Here is a 23,116-nt window from a genome sequence, read left to right on the forward strand (position 1 = left end):
TCTCCGCGACGTGTCCTTGGTACGTGTACTCGGCTGTGAAAAATCCCCATTGTGATAGCATCATAATCGAGATGCACAACATTTCTGTTCCAATTCGAACGTTTTTTAAAAAGTTTACGAGCGGATATAAGGGGATATTCGTAAAAATTTGTAAAAACGATAAAGATACGAGGAATTTTATAACGTTTCAGAAAAAAAATAAATAAATAAATAAAATACTACGACTTAACGACCGAAGACAAAAAAGTGCCAACTAATCATCGTGGCAAAAAACTATGAAAAACCGGAAATACATTACTCTCTGTCTCCCCGAAGGAGTAAGATGAATCATCTCTCTAGATTTCTTTCAGATCCCGCCACCGCCAATTTCGCAACTGCGATTTCTTCTCCAAATTCGATTAACGATCGAGGGAAGAAGAAAAATAATAATAAAAAAAATCACGAAATAAGATATTCTTCAATCTGTGCAAAACGAGGTTAAAAAAAAAAAAAGAACTCGGATTCTAAAACCCGTTACAAAATAAAAATCTCGACTACGTTAAGCCGTAGCTAACGTTGCGCAACACGTTAGATGAAAACGAGGCGAGCATTATTTTCGTCAAATCAGTGATTCACGTTCGGTATTATCACCAGGAAGCCAGCAGGGGCTTCGAAATGGCTAAGCAAAAGGTTGTTCCTCCAAATGCGATAATTTATAATTTCGGCGTACGAGCGTCGAATCTCGAATTTCGGACGCGATTTGAATTCCTCGAGGAAACGCACGATCGAACGTTATTTCTCGTGCGCAAAAACTCGCCTGAATGTGAAGTGCAGAGCGTGAAATACGAGATTTGAGAAGTACGCATATTACGAAGAATTGGAATTTTTCTGTCTCTCCAAAGCTTCGAGAGATTTTTTACGATTATCAATTTTTATCTCTCAATTTGAGAATCTCACTGTTTTGTTAAATATTCTTAGATTCGTGGTTACTGTTGTTAGGAGATCGTTAAGAAATTTTTTGTTTCGAATCGAACGAAGAACAATTGCACTCTTAAAGTTAAAGTTTTTGATCGTGTATGCTTCGCGATGAATAATAATAATAATCGTCCTTCCATGTTCTCTGAAAAAACGAAATACCCGTAACCTCGTGAAGAAACTAAGCAATCGTCCTTCGTTACCTCTCGAAACGAAGGATATTCCCACGAAAGAGAAATATCACTTGGAATCGTAATAAAATTGAACATTTCTGAACAGATGTTATCCCGCATATCGAATAATATCCCATTGTTATCGATGAGTCGACCGAGGAATTCCTTGTTGTATTTTTACGCGTTGAAAAAAAGAAGAAAAAAAAAAAAAATTCTCATACGAAACGATCCATTAAGCATTCTGAACACCGAACACTGTTCGAATATTCATATCTTTTCGAGTTTCATCACATCATCATGTCATCTTATTACAATATCGATCAAATTATCGTGAAACTTTTTTATTAATTTTTCCTTCTCCAGTTTTAATTTAATTCGAAACCGTACCAAATAAATATCTGAAATCGTATCATAAATATTTAACGTGCGATAAAAAAAATAATTTATTTATTTAACAAAAAATAATAATAATAAATCTTCTCTAATCTCGATAAATTCGAAGAGATTCAAAAACTAATTTAAAATTTTCTTTCTGTACAAATTCCTGCAAATCCTCATATTAATCTCATGCGATTCGATACTTTTTACCTATGCATAAGATACACGAAGAAATTATCTTAACGTTTCCTAATAATAGAGCAACGACCTTTATAACGATCGCAGAAAACGCCATTAGAAACGAAATTACTCGTATTCCACTCGTATTATTAAAAACCGATTATTATTTCATACTTGGCGTGTAATAAATTCTATATAGTGTAATCAAAGCTATAATTAATCCTTGCTCAGCCAAGCAATATCTTACTTTTTTTATCCATTATCCCCGATAACAATTAACAAGAATAATAATATTCAATTTACGGATCAAAAATAAATCGATTCGAATATTTATTTTTACCACGCGAAAATAATTAATTACAAAACTCTTAAACGAGAATAAACCCAAGCTCAACTTATACAAAACTCGAACGAACGATCGTGCGAATCTGAAAACCGTTCGTCGAAACAAAAAAAAACAAAATTACACACACATTTCGAATCCGAGTTTAACCAGAAAAAAAAAAAGACGTTTAAAAAACCAAAATGCAATTTGACAAGAAAATGATGGACCACCGATCGAACTTGAATAAACCTCGAGGAGACCGCGCATACCCGAAGTATATCCGTCTCTTTTGACAGGAAAATGATGGACGGCTCTCTTGTGGCGGCGTTTCGAGCGGCAGCGCGTAGGAATTGCGCGTCTATTTTAAGAGCGCGAATAAGTAAAATTATCGGACCGTTTCAGGCGGCTCGGCAAAAAAAAAAAAAGAAAAAAAAAGAAAGAAAGAAAGAAAGAGTATTTTTCACGAGCGGCGACATAGACGATCGCTCCTAACGGTACGTAACGGTTGGGAATCGCCGGTTGTAAGGTGCTCGTTTCCTCGGCAACTAGCACGAGGATCCAGGAAGAGCGTGGATGGAGCACCGCGATACAAGCGAGAACGGCAGCGTTTATAACGTTGAAACGTCGTTATGCCGCGCCTTTTATTCCTTGCTTCGAGCTTTTATTCCCGATACGGTTTCTGAACCAAGATTTTTCACCCTCGCCGCCGGGTAATCGCGGGTGCATCCACCTCTGCGAGGATCGATTTATTATCGAAGGTCGAGGAAGAGATGTAGAAGAAAAATGATTTTTTCTTTTCTCTCTCTCTCTCTCTTTTTTTTTCCGAACTCGAGAAATGAGAATAATACGAGTTCTCGAGTTCTTTCATTTACGTCGTTTTTATTACCCGCGTGCAACGATCGTGCGTAACTTTTATAGTTGACAATATATTTTATATGCAAAATTTGTATTCATTTAAATTAAAATATTTCTGTTGTGTAGGTATGTTCTTAAATTCTTATCTATGTACGCGATACTTTCGTGTCTCTTACTGACTTTTTTTTCTTTAATTTAGATCTGTGCAATTTGGAACTGTGATTGTATAATATATTTTGGGATTATCTTCTAAAGTTATGTCGATTTATGTTAACAAAATTGCACGAATTTTCTGGCCAATATAAATTAGATTATGTTTTATATTTGTACGATTGATTCGCGAATGCGTTATAATTTTTGTATTTTTTAATTTTGGAAGGTTAAAAAGTAAGAATGTGTCAAACTCTCTTATCGGAGAACAAGTTGAGAACATCTCTTGACAGGCTCTTTTTTTTTTTTTTTGCAACAGAAAACAACTGTGATGACGCCATTGGCTAGAGGCGCCAGATGAATAATCGAGTTTCTGGCTCCTGTTGCGAATAAATATTACTAATAACAAGTTCATTCCTGCATTTTTCCTTTATCATCGAACAACAACTTCCACGGAATAAATTTGTTGTGATCAACGGATATTTATGGCAATTCGCAATGGCACAAGATCTCAATCATTGCGTCGCCGCGGGGAAATCTGTTAATCCATTCTCCACGATCGACTCAATCTATTTATTAACTTGGATCTTGACTTTGAGCAACAATATATTACACCTCTTCTAAATTCTAATTCCTACCAAACCAATTACCCCTTTTTCTCCTCACGCAATTCACCTTTCGAAACAATGACAATTAGCAAAAAAAAAAAATAATAATAATCCCATTCACCCTCTTCTAAAAGTAATAACAATAAAATAAAAATACCAAGAGAACCGTTTAATCGTAAAACGATCGAGAAATCTGCGTTCTGGATCGATCGATGGCCACCGAAATCTTGCGCGCAGTGTTATCATCGATCAGGAATCGGCAAAGGCAAAAATCTCGAGGCGTTCGGTATCGACGACCTCACATCAGCCGGCGACCTTCGCCCTGAACAGAACCGGTCTGAAACCGCGTCGGGATGCGTCGCTTTGGCCTCCGCAAAGGATACATTGTCCGAGATGAGGCCCGCGCGCGTCGAATCCGATTCGCGATGGAAAATCGCGATTGATTGGTCGCAGCGCCGCGGCCGACTTTTCCCGTCTTTCGCGCCCGTCGTTTGCGTAATGGGGATGGCCACGCGACCTCCAATCCTTCGTGGACACGGAGAGAAAGGTGAGAATCGGATCGAGAACGATTTGGATTTAAAATCGATTATTTAATTCGTGATTGAGATTGAAGACGAGTAAAATTTGCATGATATTCGTTTCGAATTGGTGTAAAAGAGGATTTGGGATTTGTTAGAACGATCGAATATTTGATGGATGAGATATGAAGATTGGATCGAGAACGATTTAGATTTAAGATCGATTATTTAATTCGTGATTGAGATAACGATTGAAAATTTGGGTGAGATATTCGTTTCAAAAAGGATTTGGGATTTGTTAGGACGATCGAATATTTAATGGATGAGATGTGAGGATCGGATCGAGAACGATTTAGATTTAATATCGATTATTTAATTCCTGATTGAGATAACGATTGGAGACGAGTAAAATTTGGATGAGATATTTGTTTTGAATTGGTGTAAAAGAGGATTTATGATTTGTTAGAACGATCGAATATTTAATGGATGAGATGTGAGGATCGGATCGAGAACGATTTAGATTTAAGATCGATCATTTAATTTGTGATTGAAATTGGAGACGAGTAAAATTTGCATGAGATATTCGTTTCAAATTGGTATAAAAGAGGATTTGTGATTTGTTAGAACGATCGAATATTTAATGGATAAGACGTGAGGATCGGATCGAGATTTAGATTTAAGATCGATTATTTAATTCGTGATTAAGATAACGATTGGAATAAAATTTGTGAGATATTCGTTTCAAATTGATGTAAGAGAAGATTTGTGATTTGTTAGGATGATTGAGACGAATATTTGATGGATCGAGAACGATTTAGATTTAAGATCGATTATTTAATTCGTGATTGAGATAACGATTGGAATAAAATTTTGAGATATTCGTTTCAAATTGATGTAAGAGAAGATTTGTGGTTTTTAGAACTTGTTAAAACGATCGAGACGAATATATGATGGATGAGATGTTGGTTACCGTTGGAAGAATTGAAAGAAGATTTTCTTATTTTTCTAAATTCTATGCTATCCTTTATATTTTAAGTCGGATTAGAAAGTACGTTTTAAGAATTATTATAGGAGATATTGGATTTTTAAGTTTTTAGGAGTTTATAGAATGATTCGAGAATGTTCAGAAATGCAACGACACTTTTCATCCAATAAAATTAATCGCAAAACAAATTAAAAATTACGAAACTGAATACCATACTTTTATTCGAGGCTTTGTAAATACCTGTAAATACACACATAATATACCTCTTAGAATTTATCCTTTGTATCAAGATTAAAAACAGATTCAATTCTTCGCAAAAGATTAATTATTCCTTTTCCAGAATTTTTCTTCGCGCAACGAGAAATTTCAATACTTTCAATGTTACGTTATATTATGTATATATATTATAGACTTTTTTCCTCGTAATCGACACAGAGATGAATCAGCCAGTACAAAGATCGTAAAAACCACTTTTTAACACTTTTTGCGTCGAGCCCATAACCTGACGCCAACAACGGACAAATTAGAACTAGTTAAGGTCTGTTACAAATTCCGCACGTACTTCCGTCCTTCGCAAACAAGCTCCAAGAAAGTGTTTTTCGTCCACTTGAATATGTCGGACACGTGCGAGACGATTCGTTTGCGCTCATTGAGAGACGAGAGAGGATTCTGAGGTGTGCGAGTGGAAAAAAACACGCGAAACTCGTTTCCCTCCCGAAATTTCGTGGATTGAATGGGCGCGCTCTTAGGTGTCGAGTCGAACGATAATTCTTCCTTCAGAGATAATACGATAAAAGGATTTTACGTAACGAACGTTAAAGGCACGAAGATCGAAGAAAGAGTCGAGAGAACTACAAAAGATCTTGTTTCTGCCCAATCCTCAACGAGCAAGGCATCATTCATTTTGACACCGGATATTTCTAAACGTTTTATCTATTTTATATCTTTCTTTTCATTTATTTATTTATTTATTAATTTTTTCACTCTCGTGACGATCTCACACCTCCTCTCGATCGAGAATATATAATAGAGAAATAATAATTGATCAAATTTAAACGAAAGATTAAGAAATTTGCGACATTTTAGAGGGTATATTATATATACGAGCAGAAATTTAAATCGACTTTCGAATTTTATTTCGAAAGAAGTATCCGCGAGATAAATTATATTTATCGATTAATTGCGCAAAAAAAAAGAACAAGAGAGAGAGAGAGATCGTTGATCGTCGATTAAAGAAACGATTATTATCAAGTTAATCAATTAATCACAATTCAAATTTCACAATTATTAATCTATAAACAATATATAACAGGTTCGAAGCGAACGATTGATATTAAATCGAAGACAAAATATATAGAAAAAAATTTTTGAAAGTACAAATTATAAGTGCCAATAAATTAATTATTAAAAACTAATTATTAAAAAAAAAAAAATCATTATTATATACGAAACACAGTGGCGACGAAAGAGGAAGTGAAAAAGATCGTTCTACGAGGTAATCAACGCGTCCTAATATTTCTATCGCGGTCAAACATCAAGGTCCTTTCCACGTTATCAAGAGGCAGCCACCGTTCCACCGCTGCTGCACTTCCGCCCGATACTGAATCACGCCGAACGAATTGCTTTTAAAACATCGGTCCTGTCCTGTCGCTCGACAAAGGAAAAATGAGCCGCGACGAAACGTTCAGATGCGTCACGGAACGCTGAGTCGAATGTCAAACGAGAGAAACGAAATTCAAATCGCTCGAGATTCGACGTTCGCGCAAACGGTTGACGGGCAGAGATTGATTCGCGCGCGCGATGAAATAGGAAGGGAAGGGAGATCGATGATCGCGGGACAAGATTCGTGGATGATCGAACGAGAAGAGATTATTATTATTAGAAAATTATATACCAAGATTAAACGCGATACGATTTATAATTTTTTATAAATCGTTCCTTCTTCCCCTCTCCCCTGCCCCCCTGTTAAATGCGAAATTACAGCGCAATATTTTTCGATCGAATGGGAAGAAAAGATGCATGGAAAAGATAAATCACGCCGTGGAATTTAATTAGTTTCTAATGAAACGTGTGAGCGAATCAAAATTGCTATCATTTCTCGAATTATCATTTATAATGAAATTCTCGTTTCTTCTCTTTTAACCAATATATCGTATAAAGAAAAGAAGAAGAAGAAAAAAAAACAAAATTATCATTGTAAATGACAATTATTTTCTTCGCCAATAAAAAAAAAAAATACACGACGAGTTGAAATGATTCTTAAATGACAAATTATTACTTCTTTTTTTTTAAAGAATCCTCTTTAATCTCTCTCTCTCTCCTTCTATTTTCCTCGAACTAACCAATTGAAGAGCCCGTTGAAAGAAACGAAACTCGAAACGAGGAGCAATATATACCACCAATATACTCGAGCGAGAAACACGAACGGCCTCGCGAAACGAAAACGTGTCGTGGCCCGACAAAGGTACATACTGAACGAAAGAACGAACGAACGAACGAACGAACGAACGAACGAACGTTCACTCCGCGAACGTATCTCACAAAAGACGAGTTAACACGTTTCGCCCACTCGCCAGAGTTCCAACATGCACACGTTATAATACAATCTCGGCTCGGCGTTTTTTCCTCGAAACCTTTTCTTTCTCTCTCTTTTTTTCTTCTTCTCCTACTTCTTCCTCTCTTTCCCCTTTCCCTTTTTCCATTTTCACCGTCCATCTCTCTCTATCCATCCCCTAAAAAAAATCAAACATACACCCCCGAATAATCATTTTATCCACTCCTTCATTCACGAAATTTCTGCGCACAGAGAGAAACGCAGAATATAGAAAAACTTGCAAATATACCCTCTCGAGATGAAAGATAGGGATATCGAAACGTCACGAGAAAAAAAAAAGAAGAGAGGAAAAAGAGAAAAAGATAGAACGTTCTCGAAAAAAGATTGTCCCGAAGGCAATGATCGAGGATCGAGGGAATCTCTCGAGGATCCTCTCGAATGCGCGCGGATTCTCTCGAGGCGAATAGAGCGTGTCAGCCGCGGGTCTCGAGAGAGCCACACCGCGAGCCACCTATCCGATTCGATACTTGAAAATCTGTCGGCGAGAATCGCCACCCCCCTCCCCTCGCCCTCCTCCTCCTCCTACTCCTCCTCCCTCCCTCCCTCTCCCCGGTTCGTTTTGCTCGTGGAGGACGGCAGTTGGGCTCGCGGGTTGTGCAGAGAGGAATATATCGGCGCGCAGCGTCCCGGTTGATCGTGGCCCAGGTCGAGGGACAAGGATCGAGAGCACGCGTCTCGAATCACGTCCGATGGAGTGCGGAGAGAGAGAGAGAGAGAGAGAGAGAGAGGAGGAGAAGGAGGAGAAGGAAAGAGAGACTAAGGTGGCTGAGGATGGAGAAGGGGCGAGGGGAAGGGAGAGGACGGTGGAAGGGAGGGCAGGTCGGGCGAAGCGTAAGAGCACGAGGTGTGGAGGAAAGAAGAAACGACGAAAGAGGGAAGAGAAGAGAAGAGTAAAAGAGGGGCCCGTGGTAGGGGGGCGGGTGAAGAGGGTCGGGGGCCCCCTTATACGATCCTGGCCGTGGTGCCGCTGGTGGGTAAATGGGTATATAAGCGGGGCCCCGACGATTCCATCTCGACACACGACCCAACCTTCATCCCGATATCACCGAACGGTTTCCTCTCGAGCGAACGAGCGTAATCGCACGCGCGCGAAAAAGAAGAGAAAGAGAAAGAGGGAGAGAAAGACAGAGAGAGAGAGAGACAGACAGAGACAGAGAGAAAGAGGGAGAGAGAGAGAGAGAGAGAAAGAGAGAGGAGGGCAACTTACTTCTCGCTGCATCTCTCGTTTGTCTCGATACACACGAGCATCCTATTTTTTTTTTTTCAATCTGCCCCGTTCAGAGCGGAGCTCAAATTCAATCATTTCGACCCCGCGAAGCTACACGGTGCGATCAAGAGTTCTCTGAAATAGCCGGTTCTCTCCATTTTTTTTTTTTTCTCTTCAATTTTTCCGAACGAACAGTTTGATCGGTGAGAGAGAGAGAGAGAGAGAGTAAATTCCTGCCTGGCCGAGCGGAGCATCAACGGAGAAGAAGCATCCAGGAAGAGTCCAAGAGTCTAAGAGGACGAGAACCAAGTCGACGACCAACCAAGAGACGGAAGCCGTTCCGACCAGTTCCACGGAGGAGAGAAAAAGACGTGAGTAGAATCGTAATACGCAATATCCGTAGTTGTAACTCGTCTCTCCGTCGTCCGGCGTACAATTTTTCTCTTCCCTCCCCTCCCCTCCTTCCCCCTTTCCCTTTCCCTTCCCCTTCCCTCCCTCCTCCATTCTGCCTCGATTTTCGCGAGCCTTTTTCTCGAAATTTTTCTCCAAATGGGTAAATAAGTCGTAAACACATCGTCGCGTGTGTATTCCCTTATCTTTTTCTTTTTTCTCTTTTATTTTCTTTTTTTTTTCTCTCTCTTATCCCTTTCTTTCCATCGCAAACAAATATCCCGAAGCTTCGAAAGAAATTGAAAATTTTTAATGAAACTTGTAGAGAATTGAAGGTTGCAAATTTTTTTTTTTCTTTTCTCCATTGTCCTTTCTTTTCTTCATCGGGTGATGATATTTAAAGAGAGAGAGATTGGGAATGTCAACGATCGCAATGGTGCACGCACAGGTAGCCCGGAGCTCGATTACGTGGAATCGCGAAATGGCTGTCTTCGACAACCCGCGTCGGTGATTAAACCGAGGGAAATGTTAAATGGAATAATCGTCGGAACGTACAATTTGCGTATATTTCGCAATGACCGCCGGTTTGCGTAACTTCTCTTTCTTCTCCTCCTCTCGCGACCGTGTGTCCTTTTCTTTTTTTTTTCTCTCTTTCTTTTTCTTTTTTTTCCATGGCCCCTTAACACCCGCCAATATTCCCTCGCCGTTAATTAACTCGTCGCTAATCCGATTTAATCTGAGCGGAAAGACACCGAGACACACGCAAGAACCCAACCGAGGTTCCTCAAGTTTTCATAGGGATCTTCTTTCTTTTTCGATCGAGCATCGTCCCCGTCTCCTCTCCTCGCTCTTTCGCTCCGGTCTCTAATCGATTCAACCGCGTGAAAATTTTTTTACAGCCTCGCACATATATATATATATACGTGATATATACATACATATATAAATATATGTATATATGGTAGATTTTTTCGTGCCGTATGTCGAAAGAACATGGAAAGGAACGTTCGAGTCAACGTTTACATAATTTGATTTTTCGAGTTTATTGTTCTTTTTTTTTTTTTTAAATCATTAGGAAAACGTAGTAAAAAAAAGGAGCTTTAAATCTTCTTTCGAAAAAAAAATTCTAATTTTTCTCCATCCATTAAATTCGACTTCGATCTTTTCGGGAAATTCAAAATTTTCCTTGTTTACGAGTGTATCTCGAAAGAGTCGAGGGATTATCCATCAATTTTTCAAAACATTTGACACGAACTTCTGTTTCCATAACAACAAGCCCGTAGAACAGGATCGTACAGAGTTGGGAGAGTTAACGAGATTAGAACGATAAGATAAAATGATAATTGGAACGACAGACGAGAAATGGCTGCGGGACCCCTCTTTTCAAAGCCGATTAGCGGCAACAATCGGCATTCCTGGTCGATCGCGTTAACTGCGACGCATTCTATATATCCCTCGAGCCCAGTTGAGATTCAATGCGCGCAGATTAGATCGACAATCGCGAAAAGGATAGAGCCGATAATAATAAATGCCGTTGCGTGGATGGACACTTTGGGAGGGGAGGGGGGGAGAAAGAAAGAGAGAAAGAGAGAGAGAGCGAGCGAGAGAAAGAGAGAGAGAGAAGGGAGCAGAAAGCATTGAAGCGGTGAACCACTTGAATGGAGCGGTGGCAGCGTCTTCTTTTGTAAGCGGTGGTGTACCATTATTACATCTCTGATGATCTTGATAAGGTAATGGGTGTCCATCATCTTTCACAGGCATTTCCTCTCCGGTGTCGTTCCTATCCCTCGCAAAGAGATATCGTCATTTTAATTTTCTTGTACGGCGGGCAGGGCCCTTCCGCGGGGAGAAATCCTCCCTTCCCCCCCCCGCCTCCACACTTCCCCTCCGCACAATCATCTTCCCCGTATTACATCTTCCCCGTAGTGCTCGTTTCGAGGTTGACCAACGTTGCAATTAACCAAAACGCGCAACAACAACTATTGGAGAGGTAGTATACTATACGCGTGTACTTGCGCGTGTATACGCACGCGTGTATATAACACGGGGACGGTTACCTACACGCTCGTGACTCGCAAAGTAATTTGCAATTAACTTTATTGCGGCCCATTACGTCCGCTTGCAACACGATCAGGCCTGGACGATTGTTATTAATGTCGATTATACGACTCGCTAATGTATACTTGTCCCTTAATTTCGTTTCTCGTCTTCAACCGGTCCCCTCGAACGTTCACCTCGCGTCGTTTTGCACGTTTTACTTAGCTTCAACTTAATCTCAACGTCTTTCCTCGAGTTAAAAATTTTATCTTTATTTACGGGAACACGAAAAGTGTTCTCCTTTCTTTTCTTTTATCGAACATAGATTTTTTATTTATTGTACATTTCGAGCGTATAGGCTCTCGTTCGAACGAGAGCATCACAATTATTTATAATTTGTGTTCGACGAGAATTCGGAATAAATCATTTCCAACCTTTGTATACAAAGTTAGTAGCACGCAAGCAAGCAAGCACGAGCGCAACGTGGAACGGTTCACCTCCCGTCTCCAATTGGCGAACGCGAGCCCATTCCATGGTAAAAACTGGACCGTTTCAACCTCTTCTTTCCTCTTTCCTCGCCCGATCACCGTTCAGTCGCCCAGTTTTTCCCTCTTTATCCCTCGCTATTTTCCCTCTCCGAACCGTTCACCTTCTCGATGCGCATTCCACGCAGAAGGCGTGCCGTTTCCAGATATCCGTTCCGCGCAGATATTCCCATTCCGCTTTTTCCTCTCCGTCAAAATCGTTCCTCCTCTTCCCTTCGCGTCTTCGGCCCACCTTCTTCCCGTTCTTTCGACCGGTCTCGATTTTTACGATGGAACGTTCGCGAACCACCTCGTCTCTCTCTTCGACGTACGCGCGCAACGGGAACAGCTTCCTCTATGTATAAATTACCCGCTTGATTGGCCGCAAGCTCCGAACGGAAGGTCGTGCGACGGTGCCGCGTGAAATCGAAAGAATGCCGATATAGTGATTTTTTTTTCTTTTCTTTCCTTCTTTTTTCCTTTTCTTCTTTTTTTTTCCATACCACGAACCAGTTTCAGACTGGTACGCACGCGTGTCAATTTCGTCAGCTCGTTTCGCTCGAGCGAGGCGACAGAGAACGAGAGAGAGAGAAAACAGTTGGTTGAAACGACGAGTTGAAATTTACGAGAGAAACGTCGCAAAATCTGTGGATTATCGATCCACGGAACGAAAATCGGATCGTCGATTTCGTTGAATATTTTGCATTGGCTTAAATGCAGTGGATCAAAGCAAGTCTGTTGCAAAGAAAATCGTCGCGTCCACGCGACACCGCGACGATTGTCTCCGGTTTCAAGACTTTGCCCGCTCTCTCACGTGTATTACCTCGATGCCTGGCAATGGGGAACGTAACGCGCATACGATACCGATGTGCGCAGCGGAATCGATTTACGAGGCGACGACGACGAGCCTCGTAATAGTGGACGCGACAATTTATAATTAGAATAAAATCGGTTCCGTTATTCGTGCTCGCGATTGCACGTTCGCTTGTTTTTAAAGATAAACAAAAAGAAAAATCTGGCTGCCCCAGCTCGAGGCAAAAATCAAGAAGTTTTCGTCGTCTTGGATTTTTGCCGCGATAATATTTCATTCTCGCAGAATATTACGTATTTTTCTTTTTTTTTTTTTTCGAGGAATAATATCTTGATCGTCCGATTTCCACCCAATTTCCGAACAATGTCCTCTCTTCATCCGTTTCCGCCCACTGCGGAAGTTCCACCCATGTTTCACTTTCGGTTGCGCGCGCAACGTCCACGGTTGCAAGTTCGTTTAATTAACCTGATTTCACTTCTATTGCAAAATTAATTAACATCGAACGAACGGATTAATAATAATAATGCATCGCGAGATCTCTTCAGGGGAAAAAAAAAAGAATCCTTGGCGGTGGAGAAACAAGCACAAGATTAAATCTCTCTCTCTCGGGTATTGTCAGCATCCGGTGGGTAAGGCGCGACACGCGTTTTGTCGTCATCGAATTCGCGAGGAAAACGTGACGGGGAACGAAGAAGAAACGAGACGCGCGTCCGTGGTTGGCGCGAGTAGCGCGAGCGCGTAACGAGGGGCACGCATCCTGTCATTAGTTCCATAACGCTCGCCTTGTTCAATGCATTCGGTTCAATGTCACCTCCGTCCCTCTCCTTCCTGCCGGTTCCTCCGCCAGCCCCTTGCCCATCCTCCAATTCCCATTCCGCTCGTCTCTCTCTCTCTGCTTCCATTTTAAAAGCTGTTTTACGTTCTGCTTTTCGTCCATCGGTGGCCCATTCACGTTCTCCATTCATTGATGCGAAAGAGAAGCTTCGCCTCTACTTATTCACGTCCGCTCCTCTAACTGGAAGATTACGAGAAACGTGCCTCGTTTCCTCTCTGCTACGCCACGCTCTTGTATCGTTATTTCTTCTTTATTCCGTCTCGTGATATCGTCTCTTTGACAAGAGACAACGCGATAAGATATCTTATCACCGGTTATATATAAAGCAATTTGCGTTAAATCTAAACAAGTCCCCCCTTGCTCTCCTCTCTTGCAGATATCAAGATGACGAAGCTACTCGTATTAGCGATGGTGTGCCTGTTGAGCCAGAAGGCGGTGCTCTCGATGCCGGTGGCCGAGAACCAGGAGCCCCTCCAAGTTGTGCCGCTCGAGAAATCGGCGAGCAAGCCCGACGCCCCGATGAACGCCGAGGCCGCGGCGGCACCGGCGAGCCAGGAGGCGGCGGCGGCGGCGGCGGCGCCAGCGGAGCCGGCGCCTGCCGAGGCGAAATCGGCCGCCGAGGCGGAGAAACCGAGCGTGAGGAGCGAGCCCTCGGCCGAGAACCCTCAACAGGGCGAGAAGGCTTTAGAGGAGAAGAAGGAGGAGGCTCAGCAAGAGGCGAAGCCCGAGGAGAAGAAGGAGGAGGGCGGACAGGAGAAGTTGGCCGAGCAACAGCAACAGCCGCAGCAGGAGCAACAGCAACCTCAGCAGGAGGGCCAACAGCAGGCACAAGAGCAGAAGGCACAGGAGCCGCAGGGTCAAGAGGAGAAGAAGGAGGAGGAGAGCTTGAAGCAGGCCGCCTCCGAGTCTCACGAGACCGTGGTGCAAGCAGTTCCTCAGGAGGCACCGGTTGCCGAGGTCCCGGCGGAACAACCCGTCGCTGTACGTTCGTAAACGTTTCCTTCAACTTATTGCTCGTAATGATTTCTCGTAACGGCAAAGCTTCGCGTTCGTGTTGCAGAAAGCAGCTGTGGCGGAGGGAAAGAGTTCCGAGCAGGTAGACTCCGTTGAGAAGAGCGCGGAGGCTGGGAAAGAGGAGGCGAAGGAGGAGAGCAAGGAAGAAGCGAAGCCAAGCGTGAGGAAGGAGGACGAAGCTAACTCGTCGGGCTCCGAGTCGGAGGAGAAGGCTCAGCCGGCAGCCGAGGAGAAGAAGGCCGAGAAGCCGCAGGAGGAGCAGCAGGAGAAGAAGGCCGAGGAGAAACCCGACCGTGTGACCCGCGACGCCGAGGAAGCTGCCCCCGAGGAGAAGAAACCGGAACAGCCAGCCGTGCAACAGGACCAGGCCAAGGCAGCGGAGGAGAACAAGCCGGCTGTCGAGGGCGAGAAGGCTCAGCAGCCCGCCGCCGTCGAGCAACCGGCCCTCAGCTCCGAGGAATCGTCCTCGAAGAGCGAGGAGAAGACCGAGGCTGCTGCTGCCGCCGCCGCCGCCGCCGCCGCTGCCGCGGCTGCCCCTCAACCGGAAAAGGAAGCGAAGAGCGCCGAGGTAGGTGCCGGCTCCTCCGCCGCCAACGCTCAGCAAGAATCGTCCGAGCAATCGGCGGCCAAACCCGGCGAAGCCAGCCAAGCTAAACGCGAGACCGCGGAGGCCCAGCCCGAAGCGAAATCCGAGCAAGCCGAGGAAAAGAAGGAGGAAGGGCAGAAGCAGCAGGAAGCCGGCGCGAAGGAAGCGAAGGAGCGCTCGGACGACTCCTCCGAGGAGAAATCAGGCGAGAAGAAGGAGAGCAAGGGCAGCGAGGAGGAGAAATCCTCATCCTCCGAGGAGTCCAAGCAGGAATCCTCCAAGGCTGGAGACGAGTCCAAGCCCGAACTTCTGCCCAAACCTCAAGAACTGAAAGTGTAAGTGAAAGATAGGAGCGAGGGTAACGGTCGCAGCGAGAGGCGGGAAGGAGAAGAGAAGAACGGTAAACCTCGATTGAAAAATTCTCAAGCGTACGAACATCTCGAACGGAGCGGACACTGACACTCGCCACTCGTCCAGACCACTGCGTTCAGAATCACCATCGACCAGACAAAAATGGGAAAACGAAAAACATTTAAAAAGATAAAAAGAAAAAAATTAATAAACGTAAAAAAAAAAAAAAAAAGATGAACAAGAATGCGCGAATTGTTCGGCCCCGGGTAGAGAAAAGCAGCGAGCGGGAGAGAGAGAGAGAGAACGAGACGGAGTGAGAGTGTATATCGGTGTGAATGGGAGAGAGAGATTGCGCGATCAAATTCTGTGGCAGGGTCCAAAACTTCCCCCGGCGCGCTACGATTCCGAGAGAAGATTCACATCGACTCGGGGCAGGATGACCACGTGGTCACCTGGCTGTGAGGGATGAAACTTAGAAAAGCACGACGAAAGGAACAAGATTCTGAAAACAACGACGAGGACGACGATGACGATGATTATGATGATGATGATGATCACGATGAAGATGGAAACTTGGATCGAATGCGGAAAAACGAAAAACGAAAACATCTACATCTCAGGAACACGTGGTCACCCTTTGGGATCTGACTTGGTGCACGCCAGGGATCATCCTCTCCTTCGTCCCGGCGGACACCGCGATCTGTCCGCGGGGACGAAATCGGCCCCCTAATATTTTAGTATCCTTATACCCAAATCTCCCCCTCTTCCTCACCAGAATCTCTTTTTCTTTATTTTTTTTCTGCCCCCTTTCCACCCCCTCCCTCCCTCCTCAAAAAAAAAACGACACACGAACCACAACCACAACCTCATCCCAATAAAACTAGTGTGTAGCTCGACTCTGTCTTCTTTTTTTTTTTTTAGAGATACGTGTCATTATTATTATTAATATTATTATTATTATTACGATTTAGTACCAGTACCGCTATTATTATTAATATTATTATTTGTATTATTGCTATCATCGTTATAATAATAATTATTATTATTACTGTGGACAATGAGTTTTTGACAATGATTGATCCTTGCATGCATCTCATCGATAAATTATCTTTTACTATTAAAAATGAAAAATCTAGAAAAATGAAGAAAGCTTTTTTTTTCTTTTCTGTATTTGCAGGAGAAATATAACTTCGATTCTACTCCATTCGAAACATATCGAACTTTTCTCTCGAATATTTTATTACAAATGCGCTTATATAAATTATAATTATCACGATCACGTTTTTCTTTTTAATCTTTTGTAACTATTCCAAAGTAGATTATCGCGTCGACTTCGCTTCGAGATATTGTCCACCATTTTTGAAACGTGTTATATATTAATCAAGTAATAACACACGTATTAAGACGCCTACTGAAACCGACTACTCTGAAACGTAAACTTCCACATTCCACTCGTGCTAGTTAAAACCCAATAGAATAAGAATCTTATCCTTCGATTCAAATAAAAATCTCGAATCAAATTATTTGGTAAAAATAAATCATTTTCTGATAAATAAATTCTTCGTTAAACGATCTTCGTTAAACGATAATGTTATTGTTGTTTCTAAAAAAAAAAAATCTTTAAGAATATGAATGCACTTGCACAAAAACCAGGCATTCACGTGATTGACCGTGTCATGGCTAACGAATGATCTTACGACCGCGCCGAACACATCGACATTTCTCCGTGACACGGTGGATGTCGATTCATCAAAAGGCCGTATGAAAAGTTATCTTGTCCGAGAATAAGCTTTGTAAACAGTGAGGATACGCGAGGTGAGTGGACCCGATGAAAATGTCAAGGCACGAAGGATTTTGCAACGCTCGTTTGCTTTCTTCTTTCCGAGTCCCAGTTGCATACTTTTACGCAAGAAACATCGATGAAAAGCGTGCAGGACACGATTCATGGGAAAATAATTGTGTCCCTATTTTAAATCGTTCATTTTCTTGACATCTATTGTAGATAATACAATAAAATAAGGATAATATATTTAAAATATGCAACGTAAAAATTATAGATATACATATAATAACAATTATTATCATATTTAAATAGCTTCCATATGGAATTATTATACGACGATGTTGCGCATAATATTTAATTCGATGAAATTATTCAAAGTATAAATATATTTGAAATATCTCGTATGGTGAGTATCGTTTTTAATAATTGATATTAATATAAAGAAATTAAGAAATAAAGAATGAAAAAAAAAATCTGTTAAATAATACATTTTCTAATGTATGAATAATAAATTTTTATTATCTTTCAAATATTTGTAAGAAAAAAATTCTGAATGCATAAAACAGTTTTTAACTTAAAAAGAAATAAGAAAAAATAATTTCTAAATACATTTCGTTATGAAAAATGAAATATGCAAAAAATGAAAAATAAATTTTCTTGCAAAATGTATCAATAATAAAACAAAAGTATTAAAAACAATAAAAATTACAAAATAAAATTATATAATAAAATCATATAAAAAATACAAAATCATATAAAAAATACTAAAAAGGAGTCGAAAAGAAATCCACCAACAAATGCCTCCGTGGCGCAATCGGCTAGCGCGTTCGGCTGTTAACCGAAAGGTTGGTGGTTCGAGCCCACCCGGGGGCGAATTATTTTTTCATTTTTAAATAAAAATTAAATTTTTATTCGTGTTATTATAAATATAATTAAATATTTATCATTATTATATACATAAAGATAATTCTTAAAATATTATTTATATTATAATTTTTTTTTTAAAAATATAATTTATAAAACAAAAATTGATATATATTAATATATTTTAATGTTCAATAACTTAAAAGATTTATTTTAAATAAGAAAAATTATTAAAAATTTAAAAAAAAATTGACTTTGTTTAAATTTTTTAAATATGTCTCTCAAATAAAAGATCTATTTGAGATCTATTTGATTTCTATTTGAAAATATTCATTATTAAAATTTTTTTTAAATTATTTAAAAATTATTATTATAATATTAATAATTGTTTCTTTGTAATATATTGAAAAATTAAAAATAAAATATATAAAAAAAATCGTATAATATTTATTAGACTGATAAATCTATAAAATTTATTTTTTCTATTTTATTTTTTAAACATTAAAAAAAAAACTAAAGAAAATTCTTGACCCCGACGTGATTTGAACACGCAACCTTCTGATCTGGAGTCAGACGCGCTACCGTTGCGCCACGGAGTCCACTGATTGGCTTTTTCTTTCAAATAGTTATAAGGAACAAATACTAATACTTTCAAATATAATACATATATTATACTAAAACTATTGCTTTGAAAAATAGAAAAACAAAAAAAACAAAAAAAAAATTAAAACAAACTTATATTGGCAACATAATATATATTGTTATATAATTTTTTCTATTATTTCTTGTGTTCACATTAATTCTAAAGTATATCTAATATAATATAAAAATTATTTTAATTTAAAAATATTATATATATATGTTATTCATACCTGATATGTAAACATAAAACAAGCCAATACTCCCAATGACCACCAATCAACTTCTTGACCATAATATTGTCTATTGAATATTTCTGGTGCTATAATAAAAATACATAAAATATGAAAAATGAAAAAATATTGATAATTTAATATTTACAATATTACAATAATATTTAAAAAATTACAATATTATATAAAATTTAGTATTATATGATTATATTATTATATATATAAAGTATTACAATATAATACTATATATATTTTAACTCTTACCCATGTATTCCGGAGTTCCGCAAAGCGTATGTGTTCTTTCTGTGTGATTTAACCATTTTGCAAGACCAAAGTCAATAATTACAGCATGACCTTCCTCATCTAATAAAACATTTGTAGCTTTTATGTCTCTATGTACTACACCAGCATTGTGTAAAAAATCTTTAACAAAATAATAAAAAAGAAAATTACATATTTTATTCTAGATTCAATTACCATTAAAAACAATATTTATTTACCAATTGCCAAAGCAATTTCTGCTACATATATTCTAACTATATTTTCTGGCAAAGAACCACATTGTTCGACTAATGAAAATAATTCTCCTCCTCCAATATAATTAGTTACTAAAATAAATGAATATTAAATATCAAAAAATTTAATGATAATTATATTTTTATAATACTAATATATATTTAATAACATATATGATAATAGACTTACATATATACAATGTTTTTCTTCCTTGCCATCTATGAGAACAATCTAATATAAATGGATGGTGACCAACTAATCTCTGTATAGATACCTATAACATTAAATATAAATTTAAATTTAATCATTATTTATAATAAGTAAATATTTCTTTAATTAAAATATACATACTTCTTGTTTAGCTTGCATTATACCATTTTCGGCAACAACTTTTGCTTTATTAATTATTTTTAAAGCAAAAAATTGTCCAGTATCTTGTTTTTGAATTTTATATACTTTTCCATAAGCTCCTTTGGCTATTATGCTTACAAATGTATAAGCATGTTGTAAAGGTATTTGTTTTATTTGAAATTCTGGAAGAAACATAGCCTGAGTACGCGATACAGGCCATGATGTCTTTGAAGTACCTAATGGGTCATTTAATGTGCCTTCGCTCCAGCTATAAAATTAAAAAGATACATATAAATTATTAAATATATTATATATATTATAAAACAATAAAATTACCTTCTGCAAGAAGCACGAGACCATGATTTAATTTCTTTCTGTGAAGACTGTGTTGATCCAATGCAACTTCCACCAATTATATCACTAAGACTATACTGCACAATAACATATATGTGTGTGTATATATATATATATATATATATATATATATATATATATATATATATTATAATAATATTTATGAATTTTTATTAATTGAAATATAATAGCATATTAATAATAATTTATTTTATTAAATACATTATTTAAATTATTTACATACATTACATAGGTTATAATAATTTTAAATGATATATACCTGACTAGTATACTTCTGATTATTGTGATAATTATTTTTTGAGGTAGAATTACCCATTCGATCTGAAAAATATTAAATTACATTTAATATTTTGTTTAATTAATTAAATGAGTATATAATAAATAATCATTTCTTTCACGTTCATTTATTTATAATAAAATGCGTTATAAAACGCATCATATCTCATTTAGCGTGTAAAATAAGTTTGATATTTAATTATATTAATATAATTTAGAATTATATATTATTTACTTCAGAAAATAATTAAAATAAATTATTATATGTATATATGTATATATGTAACACATATTCGACATATAAAAGATTAATAGTTTAATCCAAAAATAAACAATGTTTTAACAATATTTTAATGAAATAATATTATATATTAATACATTATTTACTAATTGTTATTATCCATATTTAATTATTAAAATATATAAATTTTTTTTAAATTATAAATTTCATTAAAACAAAAATATATTAAAAATATTTAATTATAAAGAATTTAATTTACTTTATCATAATTTTACATAATAGTATTTGTATTACTAATAAAACATACCGTAATAACAAATTAATTTTTTTATTTACATAAGAAAGAAAAAAATAAAAGAAATATCATTCTATTCGGTACTAATATATAGTTTAAATTATTAGAAATTAAAATAACGGATAAGATATCACGTGACTTAATGGATGACACACAATATCTATATTATATATCTTTTGAATATAACTAACATATAATGTAAACAATCTATATTTATGAAAAATATTTTAATAATATATTAAGTTATAAATTATACAATATATAAAAATTAAGTTGGATTCTATTAAGATTTTTAATCATTAGATTAGACAAAGAAGACAATAAAGTTAATGAAATGTCAATGTCATTTCTTAAAGAAAGCAAAAAAAGCAAATAATAGAAAAAAGATAAAGTAAAAATATAAAAATCAGCGCCATCTTCAAAATGCCACAAATAAAACACATATAGAAAAAACAATAAATAATAGAAGAAAAATAGATAGGTTAAGAATTGATCTTCAATGCCATCTTTTGAATTTCAAAAACATCTTTTTAAAGAATTGTTTTTTTAAAGATACTCAAAAGATGGTACTAATTCTTAATTCTTATTCTACTTGAAAATTTAAAAATTTATTCAAAAGATCACACTAGCCATCAATTCTTACTTTATCTCTATTCTCATATTATTTGTTTTTCTTATTTATATATATATCTATAAATTTTTAATATAAAAAAATATAAATATTTAATTCTCAAATTTATGATTTTTCTATAAAATGCATAATTTATATTATGAATTCTACAACTAATATATTCTGTAACCAATATTTATTATATTTTTTTATTTATACTTTTATATTTTAAAATTTAATCTATTCTATACATAACAACTATATATTGACTTATCAACTATAAATAAAATTGATCTTATTCATACAATAACATTGTACGACATCTCTCTTTAGAAATATAAAATAATTACATTTGACAATTACGATTATATAATCGTACAAAGTAATGCGAGTATCGAATGAACAAAAGTCAGTAGTGCAGGAACTGCTGTACTCATAAAATGGCGAGGATATTAAAGGTAGGCCAATTTGGCCATACTTTCACGCGAGGTATGGAAGAATATGTAAAAACAGTAGAACAACGTACTCATCATATTTCAGAAGGTAAATTATAAAAAATTTTATTCATAATATTTATAATGAATCTTAATATATCAAAAATCTAATATGAAATCGACGATACTATATATATATATACTACAATTTTTATCTATTACTTTATTTTGTTGTTTGTTTTTAAATCATATTTCACTATTACTATAATTGATAAAAAAATAGTTTTCAATCGTGTATTTTTATTAATAACATTTTTAATATTAATAAAAAATAGAAATATGTTATGTAAGCAAAACTTATCGTCCCACATAATTTTAGGTTCTATAAAATTATGGAAATCTATCACTTTTTTTGTTGCTTTTCCTATAATTGGACTTGCAATGGCTAATTGTTATTTGAAACATCAAGAAGAACATTCAAAACCGCCCCCAGAATTTGTTCATTATCCTTATTTAAAAATCATGAATAAGGTAAAATAAATAAATTTTAACTAAAAGAATTGAAATGAAATTTTAATAAAAATCAATTTAACTATAATTTAATATTTTTTGTATAGCCTTTTCCATGGGGAGATGGTAAACATACACTCTTTCATAATCCTAGAATAAATTACATACCTGGAATTGGTTATGAAGAACACCATTAGAAGAATTAATATTTAGTATCTATATGTATTTAGCTTGTAATGCTTGGCAATAAAATAAATAAATAAATAGAATTTTTTTTATTTACATCAAAAAATCATACATCGTAGTCATATATATTAATTCATTACATTATTAAAAATGATTCACATATCATTTAAAATACAAATTTATTTTATATACTTAAATACAAAATTAGTTACTTTTTTTCTTACAATAACAATTTATCACATTGATTAATAAAAAAGAAAGTATACTAATATATTTATTGTCTAATATAAAACATTAACAATATATTT

The 23,116-nt window shown here is 37.0% G+C and overlaps 3 protein-coding genes and 2 non-coding genes across 9 annotated transcripts in view; 3 read left to right on the forward strand and 2 right to left on the reverse strand.

Moving 5' to 3' along the window:
* LOC410933 (serine/threonine-protein kinase S6KL) overlaps positions 1 to 21,142 on the reverse strand; it is an 83,227-nt gene extending 62,085 nt beyond the window's left edge. The window contains exons 1-8 of one of the 5 annotated variants that reach the window (XM_026439598.1): positions 21,081 to 21,142; positions 20,516 to 20,577; positions 20,218 to 20,312; positions 19,882 to 20,149; positions 19,720 to 19,804; positions 19,515 to 19,622; positions 19,279 to 19,377; positions 19,015 to 19,103 (exon numbers count right to left, since the gene is read on the reverse strand). In XM_026439598.1, coding sequence (XP_026295383.1) covers positions 19,015 to 19,103; positions 19,279 to 19,377; positions 19,515 to 19,622; positions 19,720 to 19,804; positions 19,882 to 20,149; positions 20,218 to 20,312; positions 20,516 to 20,572 — 801 coding nt within the window. In that variant the 5' untranslated portion in view covers positions 20,573 to 20,577; positions 21,081 to 21,142. Of the gene's footprint in view, positions 1 to 19,014; positions 19,104 to 19,278; positions 19,438 to 19,514; positions 19,623 to 19,719; positions 19,805 to 19,881; positions 20,150 to 20,217; positions 20,313 to 20,515; positions 20,655 to 21,080 lie in introns of those variants that run through there. The other 4 variants (XM_026439596.1, XM_026439600.1, XM_026439597.1 and 1 more) reach the window with 4 other exon arrangements.
* On the forward strand, positions 8,734 to 15,986 carry LOC725960 (neurofilament heavy polypeptide). Its single transcript, XM_001121746.5, has 3 exons — positions 8,734 to 9,318; positions 13,921 to 14,525; positions 14,605 to 15,986. The coding sequence occupies exons 2-3, from the start codon at positions 13,929 to 13,931 to the stop codon at positions 15,481 to 15,483; spliced, it is 1,476 nt and encodes a 491-aa protein (XP_001121746.2). The 5' UTR covers positions 8,734 to 9,318; positions 13,921 to 13,928; the 3' UTR covers positions 15,484 to 15,986.
* TRNAN-GUU lies at positions 18,078 to 18,151 on the forward strand. Its single transcript has one exon. It is a non-coding gene; the product is annotated as a tRNA-Asn (tRNA).
* TRNAW-CCA lies at positions 18,670 to 18,741 on the reverse strand. The gene has a single exon. It is a non-coding gene; the product is annotated as a tRNA-Trp (tRNA).
* A 758-nt stretch (positions 21,143 to 21,900) lies between the features above and the next one.
* On the forward strand, positions 21,901 to 22,891 carry LOC726042 (cytochrome c oxidase subunit 6A1, mitochondrial). Its single transcript, XM_001121817.5, has 3 exons — positions 21,901 to 22,221; positions 22,492 to 22,643; positions 22,730 to 22,891. Exons 1-3 carry the CDS (start codon positions 22,119 to 22,121, stop codon positions 22,817 to 22,819), a joined length of 345 nt encoding a protein of 114 aa, XP_001121817.2. The 5' UTR covers positions 21,901 to 22,118; the 3' UTR covers positions 22,820 to 22,891.
* Positions 22,892 to 23,116: the final 225 nt, after the last annotated feature.

Source organism: Apis mellifera, linkage group LG3, assembly GCF_003254395.2.
Source record: "Apis mellifera strain DH4 linkage group LG3, Amel_HAv3.1, whole genome shotgun sequence".
Classification (NCBI taxonomy): Eukaryota; Metazoa; Arthropoda; class Insecta; order Hymenoptera; family Apidae; genus Apis; species Apis mellifera.